The sequence below is a fragment of the Lepidochelys kempii genome, chromosome 9 (assembly GCF_965140285.1).
Source record: "Lepidochelys kempii isolate rLepKem1 chromosome 9, rLepKem1.hap1, whole genome shotgun sequence".
NCBI classification, from domain to species: domain Eukaryota; kingdom Metazoa; phylum Chordata; order Testudines; family Cheloniidae; genus Lepidochelys; species Lepidochelys kempii.
Genome location: NC_136388.1, coordinates 50,894,785 through 50,906,606, shown reverse-complemented (window position 1 = coordinate 50,906,606; position 11,822 = coordinate 50,894,785). Strand labels below are relative to the sequence as shown.

The 11,822-nt window shown below is 47.4% G+C and overlaps 1 protein-coding gene across 3 annotated transcripts; it reads right to left on the bottom strand.

Annotated features, from left to right (window-relative positions):
* Positions 1 to 917: 917 nt before the first annotated feature.
* CFAP410 (cilia and flagella associated protein 410) lies at positions 918 to 11,593 on the bottom strand. 3 transcript variants are annotated; one of them, XM_073360334.2, is made up of 7 exons: positions 11,369 to 11,593; positions 9,011 to 9,029; positions 7,958 to 8,004; positions 4,635 to 4,864; positions 3,600 to 3,771; positions 3,003 to 3,096; positions 918 to 2,154 (listed from the first exon to the last, which is right to left on the bottom strand). In XM_073360334.2, exons 1-7 carry the CDS (start codon positions 11,530 to 11,532, stop codon positions 2,026 to 2,028), a joined length of 855 nt encoding a protein of 284 aa, XP_073216435.1. In that variant the 5' UTR covers positions 11,533 to 11,593; the 3' UTR covers positions 918 to 2,025. The 3 variants fall into 3 exon arrangements, with proteins under 3 accessions (XP_073216435.1, XP_073216436.1, XP_073216437.1); XM_073360335.2 differs by having other exon boundaries at positions 3,003 to 3,030; XM_073360336.2 differs by lacking the exon at positions 11,369 to 11,593 and adding an exon at positions 10,342 to 10,389.
* Positions 11,594 to 11,822: the final 229 nt, after the last annotated feature.

Here is an 11,822-nt window from a genome sequence, read left to right as displayed (position 1 = left end):
TTGGAGCCTTTGGAATGGACCCTGAGAACAGAGTGCAGGAGTGTGGACTAAAGACCTAGATCCTTGAAGGCATTTAGGGGCCTAACCTCCACTGAAATCAATGGGAATTGGGCCTCTAAATACCTTTTGAGGATCTGGACCTAAATTAGCAAAGTCAAATGCTATTCTCCTATTCAAAGCCCAGGTTAATGGGCCATGTGCAAGGGACCTCCCAACGCTGGGCATCAGAATCCTCCCCTGAGGCCTGGCAATGACAGGGAAGGACATCCGTGCTACATCTCCTGTGGTAACGTCTGGCCAGTGGAACAATGCAGTATGTAGACCCCCAACCCTGCTGTGGAGAGGGGCACTGAGGAGCAGAGTGGTATTAGTGAAGCCCGCACTGCAGGTGTTGTGCTAGTCTGTAATCAATTCAGCATTCAGCGCCCTGCGCTGTGTATCCCACAGAGTGGGTACCCATGTGGCACCAGGGCTGACATCGCACTTGGAAGAACATATGTTTATATTAAGTCAGCCCCTCACTCCATTGGGTGGCATCCCTGGCACAATGTAGAAGAACACAACTGCTGCCTTGAGCTCTGTGTTAGAGGAGACGAAGAGCCTCAGCTTTTTTCCAGCCAGACAATTAGAGTGAGTTGCAGCACTTGGTTTTAAAGCAGGATTCTCTGCTCCAACCCTGAGAACGGATCAAAGCAGCTCAGCACTATAAAGATGTAATAGGTGCATGCGATATTTGCAACAACAGGGTTAGCTATTTATATAGTCAAGTTAATAGGGCAGAGCTGAAGCTGCCTGGATCCTCTCCCCTTCACAGGTGCAGAGTGAGGTTAGTATGTGTGATGCTTAACAGAATCACTTTGATCACCTCTATTCCAAGTACCCTTAATAGCACCAGACATGATTTGACAGACTCCATCTAATAGGGACAGCATTTTATTTAGCATTTAACAGTTCTGTACACTTTTAAGAAGTTCAGTCTTGTCAGTAAAGAACAATTCCACCCTCCTATCTAAGCAGATCTCCCAGCAAACATCCCCAGCTTGTTTCTGTCTCAATTGCTACCACCTGGGCTATCTTTCTCTGCACTAGTTGTAAATTTTTCTTAGCTGCTTTGAAGACTGAAGGAGTGAGTGGTGATGGAAAGCAGAGAAATTTCAGCATACAGGAGAGAGTCATTTACCACCCGGAATCTTGAATTTAGGCTCAGTTGCAACAAGATAATATTTGGAGTTACCCCTTTGACTGGGTAAGAAGCTGCTGACTAAGAAATGGTTGGAGTTGAAAATAAACTAACACTTTGACACTGAGCTTCAAAAACTGCACCAAAAATTTAAGAGTTAGTGATTCTTTTTAGCACGTCTGTTCAGAAGTCTGTTTTTGTGAAACCTCATCTTTATTGGCAGAAGTTGCCTTCAAGAGTGGGAGGAGACAGAAAGCATGGCATAAACGCTTGCTGCGATACTACACTCCCAGAGAGGCAGAGGAAAGGAACTATAGGGCTTTGCCCAAGCATTACTCTGATTAAAGCCACTCTTGGAACAAACCTAATAGCAATGGTATTTGTAGCTGCTGGGCAGGTCTCTCCTCCACTCCATTTCATCAGCACAAGCAGAGTTATCTTTCTCCTCCCTTCTTCACCGGTTGCTTTACCCCCGCTCACCTTTGTTTTCTGACTCCCTTGTGAGTCCTAGGGGAGCACCGAGTTAGACTGCATGGATTCAGCTATGTGAGTTATGAGCATAATAGAACCTGTCGTGTGGGATGAAAGCATGCTGCAAGATTTGCTTGGCAGCTCCCAACACAGGCCTGGCATGCACAGCCAAGGGGGATGTCATGTGTTGCAAGAGTTAGTTTCTTCCTATGGTCAGTACTGCCCGCTCCCAGTCCACCCCAGGTAAAGTGCGCAGGCTATAGAGAGGATTTTACTGTCGCCTGAAGTGCGTGTGGGCAGAACTGGTGCTGCCAGTCTGGTTCCATTTCTGTGAGCCCAGAAAGTGGCTGCTTTGGAGAATTCTGCAATGGGCACTATCGCTCTTCCAGAAGCTCCTTCTTCTGTAAGGCTTGGAGTCTCTTCCCCACTGTTTGGTGGATGATTTCCAGGCCCTCTGTGTCCAGCTCTTTCATGAGCAGCAGGATAGCGTTGAGGATGTTGTTCTGTCAAGACATGACAGACGTTATTTCTACTATAGATGTACGGACTCTGACCCAGCAAGGTGATGGGTCATTTAGGGGCTGGTTTTCAAAGGTTACTAGATAGTGTTTTTCACCCTTCTAGATTCTCTACTCCTCTGCCTGATTATAGGAAGACAGTGCCCTTCTACTGAGAAGGCCACTCCCTATGGGTGCCGAATCCAAGGCCTGCGGAATAGACACCTGCAGCTCTGTGGACAAGTACCGCAGCTGGCTGCAGGGGGAGAAACAAAATAGACCAAGACTGGTCTAGACCACATTCTGACCTTCCTTTATTTACTGAGGTGATGGCGGTGGGCCCAAGCCACACTCCAAGTCCCATCCAGGCCAGATACACGTTCTGTGAAACTTACTCCCATAGAGTAGCATTGCCACACACTGGCCACAGCTGCTGAGAGGAGAATCAAGACCATATTTTCTATAGGAAAGATGGCTATTAAATTGGTAGTAGAGATTAACCTATGATTATCTGATGGGATCAATCCTGACCCCTTTTCTTATTAAAGGCAATACAGTATCATAGATTCACAGGCTAATCTCCACTGTATGCTCCCCAACACCTAAGGATGGATCTCAGGGACTAACTAGCCACTTAGCTCAACAGTGCTTCTGCCACAAATAAACAGCCTGCAAGACACTTACCCCAAAGGCACGTAACCAGCACCCACTTCCCACCTGGAAAGTTCTATGCAGCTTTGGGTGCACCCAAATCTGGTAGTATAAAGTTGTACATTTTCTGGATCCAGAGATTTATTCTTTAAACTTGCCTGACACATTAGAAGGTAGCAACTTTAGCCTTTAAATACACTCACCCTCTTCTTCCTGCTGCCATCAGTCTCCCTGGGCAAAAAGGAGGAAAATTTATCTCTGGGAACAGGCTTCATGCCAAGTTGCTCTCGAATCTTGCTGTGGGGGGGTGGGGGGGGGAGAAAGGCAGTACACAAAATGAGAGCACCCAACGCCAGAAGGAGCCTGCTCCCAGCACTGTCTGAAATGACAGAATCCAATTCTCAGTGCTGGAACTACAGGAGTGATGCTAACTGGGACCACAGAGCTGAGTCTACATCGCACATTTGGATAACAGGTGGCACATTTAAAAAGGATAAGTGAGAAGAACCATAATTCAATACGAAGATCCCTTCCCTTTCACGCACACACATAGCTGTTGTACTGCAAAATAGGAAGCAACCTATGGAAGGACCTACTCTGTATGCACAAGGCCAGGTTCTCAGCTGGTGTAAAATCAGCATAGCTCCATTGTCTTCAGTGGTGCTATGTGGATTTGATCAGCTGCGGCTGTGGCCCATGGTATGTTGGGGTTGGTTGTCAGGAGTATTTTTGGTAGGATCCCCCCATGTGACATACAAGTTTAGCAAAGGAATCCCAACAATTAATAACCGAGCCCTCACTTTGTCTCCTCCAGGGTGAAATTCAGATGTTCACTCTTTGGCTCCATTGTGCACTCAGTGGTACTCGATTCATTGGCCTCTGGACAGCCGTTCTCCAGATTTCGCTTAGCTGGAGGTGCAGTGATCTCTTCCCCATCTACCAGGGCCTGTGACAATTCTTCTTCTGTCACAGCTTCCAAAAACATACAAACACATGTTAGGAGCCCAGTCTGATGCTCTAGGGAATTCTGTCAACATGGAATACAGACCATCGTTCTAATTTGGAATATATTACTGCAACAAGTAGTGTAACAAACTACAGACGAGACAGCAGGTACAGTCAGCTTGTACGAGAGCAGGGACATAAGGGATACCCCCTAACTATCAGCGGTCCTCATATCCCACTTTGTTCTGCAGCAAAGCCTAAGGGGGAAGTCTCTGGCAGCCCTACCTCCTCCAAATAAAGAGGGATACTAAAGGAGAGGTTTCACAGAGGTCTCTTGGAGCCCTCCTCCTTTTTCCCAGCAGCAGGATCTGCAGATACTGTGGGATACATAAGCTCTTGTTTTGACAGCAGAAAATCCTTTTACCAAACAGAACGACATGTCCTACTTTCTTTGACAGTAGGAGCAGAGCCAGTTACAGCATCTGCGTTTTGCAAGAACAAACGAGAGTCCCGTAACAAACTAACTGGTGGCACAGTATCTGAGATAATGACTGTGAAGATATTGGTCATACATTCCCTGTGTGGTATTGTTAACTACTGCTGTACGGAGAGGGTAAAGGATAGGACAGTTTGAAAACACTGGCTGACAACATAGGCAGATCTACCTGCACCATTCTGCACAGAGCACTGCTGAGTGGGTTACTGTTGTGCTGTCTTAGCCCACACAAGAGCCAAGAGAGAGAGTTTTATTACGTAAAGTATTCAGCTGTTCTAGGGTGTGTACGTTGAATTTCCAACAAACCCAAACAAGACTCCCTAAGGGTCGGGGTAGTTCAGAACCCTGGTTTTTCTGAAGCTTTCTGCCACTGACTCTATTCTCAGATTCCCACCTTGGTTGTCAAGCTTCTGAAGGTTGGGGAGGTTGCGCAGCACAGTCATTCTGTACCGGTGGGGGTCTGGACCACAACAGGGATTCTCAGACAACCACAGGACCCTCAGCCGGGGCAGGTTTTTCAGATGAAAGAGCTCGTTCAGACTCGGGATGCTGTTCTTCCTCAGATAGAGCTCACTCAGGTTCTGGCACTGACTCATTGGCTCCAGGCTGGAGATACTGTTCACACTGGACAGAGATTACACGGACATCAGAAATGAGTCTCTGGCCCTAAAAATTACCAGCTCCACCCTCAATATGACTTTCAGGCAGAAGCAGGACCCCTGCAACACTGCAGCTCTTCAGTCCCAGTTTCTGTATCGTTCCTATAGTGGGAGCCTGAAAGCCTCCTCCAAGATGGTGCAGTGCATTCTGGGTGCCCAGCTGCCAAACACAAATAGGTTGAGATAGCATTTGGTAACAAAAAACACTGACCAGAGAGAGGCCAATTGTGCTACTTTTAGGGCCCTAAAAATACTATCCAGCAGTCAGCTGGCAGAAACAGGTTTACATAAACACAGCCAGCTTGCTTTGCCCTTCTGAATGCTCCACTTCATCACACTGCCTCTGGAACTCCTCCCCTCCTCTCCATCCAGTATTTTTCTTTTAATTTTAGCACTGTCACTCACATCTCTTGGTCTTGAAAAGACATTTTTGCTGAGACAGCACTCCTGGGCATGGAGGCTCAGATGGGCCCCACAGGCTCCTGCTGCCAAGGGACAGCTCAGTGGGAAAGAGAAAAGCAGTTTCCAAGAAGGATCTATATTCATCCTGCTCTTATTTCTCTTTATAACTTCTCCCCTGAGCCATGGCAGCAGGCATCTTCAATGCATGGAATGCTTCAGGACCCAAGCACTAACTGGGGTGGCTATGGAGCTATGCAGACACTCCAAGGCAGTAGTGGGCACCGTGTGGCCCTTCAGGGTAATCCACTGGTGGGCTGTGAGACAGTGTGTTTACACTGACTGTCTACAGGCATGGCCACCCGCAGCTCCCAGTGGCCATGGTTTGCCGTTCCCAGCCAATGGGAGCTGCAGGAAGCAGCATGGGCCACAGGGACATGCTGGCCGCCGCCGCTTCCCGCAGCTCCCATTGGCCGGGAACGGCAAACCATGGCCACTGGGAGCTGCGGGCAGCCGTGCCTGCGGATGGTCAGTGTAAATAAACGGTCTTGCCGCCCACCAGTGAATTACCCTGATGGGCCACGTGCGGCCCATGGGCTACAGGTTGCCCACCACTGCTCCAAGGTATGGCTGAGACCCAAAGGCAGGGGCTAATTTGGCAGGAGCCAGAGACCTGTTTTGCAGGAGAAGGCAGGTATGTCAGTGGGAGAGGGGGAAAGCAACAATAAGCAGCTAATGTTAATGACACACTTTAAATTAAAATGCCAAGAGGTTTTTCTTTTTTAAATAGCGAAAGGGGCTCAGGGTTACAGAGATGAGCAGATTCCTGGCTCTTTGCTAATTCTGTAAACAGCTCTTGCTCACTACAACCATTTATTGGCTGTTATATCCTCTTTCTGCAGATGCTCCTCATAGACACCCAAGAGCAGGTCTTGCATGCTCCACAAACCAAATGGCTTTAAGGTTAAGATTTTAGAAGCTTCACAGATTTTTCAGTATAGTTTGCAAGATCTATATTCCAAGATGCCATAAGAAGCTAAGAAAGAATCCAGAAGAACTTCAACACAAACATTCTCCAACCTGATACAAGTTTCATGACACTGTGTGGGGCCAGCAGACCTACAGAACCCAGTCAGGAACATGGAATAGCATTTATGTATAAGGGAGAATGTGACGTTGCACTCCATATGTTTATGGAAATATCCTTATGAATGTGAATATAACGTAACTGGAATATGCTTTATGCAAAAGGTCTCTTGTAAGGTATCATTACAAAGCTTATAATCTACTGAGTGTGTTCAACCTATTTGTATGAATGTATCATTCCTGTATCTGAAGCTAGAAATATGAAGTATTACTCTGAAGTCCTATTGTAATTATGCAAAGTGTGGGCCATTAATGGTGGCTTGGAATCTTGATGGCTCCCATGGACTAGGACAATTGGTTGTGAATGGCTCTGTTTACTCGCAAACCTTCCTGGGGACTTGCAGGCCAGTCCTGGAAGAATGATGGCTAGGGTCTCACAGGACATGTGACCATGTCACATGCTACTGGATTCCATCTTAAATCTGGTGCTTTTTCATTTAGGAGGGGTGGGGACCCAGAGAGAGACAAAAGATTCCTGCCTTGGGCCAAAGATATAAAACGGGGTGGAACAGAACAAAAGTGGCTGCCAGTCATGAGAAATCCCCTAGTTACCACCAGAGCTGGAAATAACAAGGACTGTACCGGGAAAAGGACTGGGCCCAGACTAGGAAGGAGTCTAGCCTGTGAAAGAAGCTTATTGGAATATCTCTGAAGGTGAGATATTACTTGTATCAGTTTCTTAATGTATTAGGCTTAGACTTGCATGTTTTTGCTTTGTTTTACTTGGTGACTTACTTTGTTCTGTCTGTTATTACTTGAAACCACTTAAATCCTACTTTTTATACTTAATAAAATCATTTTTGTTTATTAATTAACCCAGAGTAAGTGATTAATACCTGGGGGAGCAAACAGCTGGTCATATCTTTCTATCAGTGTTATAGGGGGCGGACAATTTGAGTTTACCCTGTATAAGCTTTATACTGAATAAAACGGATTTATTTGGGGTTTAGAACCCATTGGGAGCTGGGTGTCTGGGTGCTGGAGATAGGTGACTTGCTAAGCAGTTTTTGGTTAAAGTCTCCAGCTTTGGGGCGTGGACCAGACCTGGGTGTGTGTTGCAGAAGGCTAGCGTGTCGGGCTCAACAAGGTAGGGTTCTGAAGTCCCAAGTTGGCAGGGAAAACTGGCTCAAAGGTAATCTCAGCACATCAGGTGACAGTCCAAGGGGGTCTCTGTGACCAAACCCGTCACAGAGAATATGAAGTTTTACACTGCACCTCAGAGTTATTTCTCCCCCAAAATGAACACCCCCCATTCCCCACCAATACAGAATGCAGGTTTACATAATGCCAGGAGAGACTCAGATAGCCTTGGAAATAAATGCACTCTGCATCTCTGTCCCCAAGGGAACACAGCCTGACTCAGTACTGGAGATCAGGCAGACAGAGGCACGGTGACAAGGTCAGTAAGGAGTAAAGTACCAAAAGCATAGTGCTAGATTGTAGTCATCTGCCCGACACAGGATTTCCTCTGTTCTATCAGCTGCTGCTCTCAGGCTGCTAGTTTGACACCCACCTGAATGTGATCACTTCAATGTTTGGTAGTTCACGGCATATTGAAATCTAGACAGAGAAAGATGCAATAAAGAACTGTACTTTTTCTAAAGATATCTGTCTATAATCAGGTGCTTATTCAGATAAACCCATTAGAATATCAAATCAACTAGCACGTTAGTGGGGCTAAGTCAATGTCAGTCTAACCTGACTGTACACAGGGGGAGTTTCCTGGACCCAGCCACTCCCCTTTTTCAGTCCCCAAGCACAGTGTAGCCAGTATCTATTCCATTTTCTTCCACCATGCCCAGAAACACAGATAATCAGACACTCATTGTGCATGGAAAATAAGACCTGGTTCTGTTCCTCTCCTCCAAATGCTCAGAACATGTGACAAGTGCTCACTGTACTGGTACACTTTTGGTGCTGTAAGATCCCCAACCAATACACATACAAAGGGCTCAGCTCTCCTCACACATGACCTTCCCAACTAAGAAGAGGATCTGTACTCTCAGAGTATGTCAGGTGGGAGGTTCTCCTGTAGACAGACACGCACTAGCTCTGCTCAAGCTAGCATGCTAAAAATAGCAATGTGGCTCTGCTGGCCTGGGCTAGCCACCCAAAGGCAACCCAGCACATTGGATGGGTTTGTACTCGGGCTGCTAGCTTGAGTCACTGTGGCCACACTGCTATTTTTAGTGAGCTAGCTCAAGCAGAGCTAACACATGTGTGTCTACCCATGCTAGGAAGCATGCTCCCAGCTGCAGTGTAGATGTACCCTAAATCAGTCCCCAAGATCTCACAGCCGCAGAGAGGTGTAAGACTAGCGAGCTTTCTTACTCCCAAGCACTCCAAAGGGATACTTGGCTCCCTCTATTCCCAAGTGAGGCAGCAATTTGCTATGCACTGTATCAATGGCCAGTGCTCTACCGTTGGGACTAACTGCCAACAAAAGGGGCCTAGATCTCAAGGAACGTGTCTTAATCATACCTGGCTTTAGGGAAACGTTAGATATTTGTTTGGGAAAGGGGTCCTGGAAAAGGCTGATTTTAAGAATTGCAAGAATAGTACTTACATCTGTGAGGCAGCTGCCCCTGCAAGAGAAAAATAAACCACTTTGAATAGTGACAAGAAAGCAGAGAATTAATTTAGAAATATTTTAAAAAGAGGACTTACACCGAGTGAAAAGATGCAATGTATGGAAAAAGCCATGGCTGAGGTCAATAGTGTGTTTTTAAAAATCTACGTTATCTTAAAGAACTGGATTCTCAGAAGTGTCTTTTCATTTTTTTGAGCGACAGGGGTTGCCAGGTATCAGAGCATGTCCTGTCCCTCCTCCCAACTCTGACCCTTAAGGAACCTTTGCCACCCCAACTGCCCTTCAACCACATAGGATGTAAGCTCAAATGGTGCTTTCTTCCATAAGGCACTAATTAAAGATTCTGCAACAGCCCAAATGGGGCATGACAGTTTTATGCAGCTGAGACTACAGGGGAAAGTGGAAGCAATAAAACTATGATTTCCCACACTCAGTAGATACTCCATCTCCTTATGAGCATACCACGTGGCTGGAAGGTAAATGCACTCCTTCTCAACTGCTAAGACAATTCAGAACCATCTGTCATGTCAGCAAGTGTGAACCCTGCCTGCTCTGACCATACAGCCATGTTTAAACTGTTTTCTGTAGATCATTTTGTAATACAGTTTGATCAGCTGATGTGGATAGGACCAAGCTGCATTCATCATGATTTGGTCCTATCCTCAGCAGCTGGCCAGAGTTCAGTGGGGACTGTGTTTAATTACTGTTAGGAGATCAATGTAGGAGGCACTTTTCCCCTCCTCCCCCACATACAATAACAACTGGGCAGCATGCATTGAACCGAGTATGAGTTTCATTTCATGTGTGGGATAATTGCACCAGCTAAGGCAACACTAAATACAGACATAGAAACCCAAGAATTCTAAATGCAAAACTCCATGTTTAACTCTTAATCTTTAAAAATTGTATTAAATACCCAAAGTCAGGAAAATTTAAAGTTAAGGTTTAATTCTCTCAGCAATGTTGATTCAGCCACATTGTCAGCCAAAGGTAGCATTTCTTGATTACTCACTGTGCTGTTATGCTGGGAATTTAATACATTTAAAAAACCTCAAAGGCAATTTGTCCAAGGAAAATCTGGGTCTCAGATTTGAGAGTCTGACAAACTATGATTGTCCCAAATAAGACCTGCCCTCATATGTAATTCTGCACTTTCAGGAGAACACATGCACTCTCTCCACAGTACAGAATAGGATGCAATTGGTCTAGTAGAGCCAGAGGAGAATTTTCACTGCCCTGCTCACATTTTGCTAAAGATTAATTTTTCTGTCATTGGTTGAATTTAAACAAAAATAAGCAACACACACCTCATCCTCTGTTTTAACTTACCAGGCGGTCAATGCACCCAGGATTATCTAATTACAGAACAGCAGTTAGTTTCAGTGACAGTAAATCCTTTCATTTCACATATTTGATTTGAGCTTTTGCTCATCCGGCACTGGTAAGCAACAGTTTCCCTAGACTGACCATTGTGTGTCTCTTTAGACAGCATGGGAACATGGCTAACATTGCTATGGAATTTTTTTTAATTCACATCTTCCTAATTCCAAGGCCAGAAGTGACCAGTGTGATCCGCTACTCTGACCTCCTGTATAACACAGGTCACTGAACTTCACCCCAAAAATTCCTAAACCACAATTCTTTTACTCGCAAGCAATGACATACTCAAGCTTAAGACTGAATATATATAATCTATGGTGACAGAAGAGTATGATGCATTTATTGAACTATTCTATTGAAGATAAATAAGAATGCCAGTGTGAGCGAACGAAATGTGTATATCCTCCTGGGTCTGTACCCTATGAGGAAATAAATGCCAAACTGGGCTCAGTAACTACTGGTAGCCAGCCAAGCAAGCATGATCATTCCCATAATACCGATTGTATTACACATGTTTATCTTCAACATGTTTTACAAACATTGCCGGGTAAATGTTAGCCTCTTGGGTGCAAGGTCGCCCTGGGGAGAGAGGCTGGCTGGTGCATGGGAGGGGTTTGACAGCACTGGCAAGCGCGGGTTCTGAATGAGACCCCATTTGGTCAGGACACCGAATCACCCGCACCCCGGCAGAGAGCGCGCGTGGGGGGCTGGGGTTGCTGCGGGGCCTCTCCAATGCCCCACAGTAACCAGCCAGAGACACCCAGCTAATGGAGTCCGCTGGCTTCAGGGTCAGCCAACACACCACGAGGGGCAACGAACGGCCCTCGGGCCCGGGCCCGGGCCCTCCCGCAGCCTGGTACCCCACCCCCCGCTCAGTCTATTGTCCCCATCCCATGGGCCCCTTCCCGAGTTACCCCGCTCCCCACAGCGGGGCCGAGCCGCCCGGCCCCTCACCAGCAGTTGAGCTTGCGGACGTTGTCCAGCTCGGCGGCCTTGGCGCGGGCCAGCACCGCCTTGCGCGTCAGCTTCATGGCCCCGGCCCGGCCGCGCCGCGTCTCCAGGGGCGGGGGCAACGCGGCGGACGCGTCTCCAGGGGCGGGGCCCGGCGCGGCCGCCATCCCAACACCTCCCCGCTTCCGGCTCCAGGACGAGCGGCCGCCGTGCGGCCTGTGGTGCCCCGCCCCTGACGGGGGCCGCAGAGGATCATACGGAACGCGGGCCAGAACCAGCGTCTCCAGGGGCGGGGCCAACGCTGCTAATCTCTAGGGGCGGGGCTACGGCTGCCTCCAAGGGGGGGCTGCTGCGAGGCAGGGGTAGCAGTGTATGGGGTGCCCCCTCGTATAGCGGGGAGGGGCTGCCCGGTGCAGGGGGTGTTGGGGTGCCCCCTGTGAAGTTCCCCTGGTGTTAT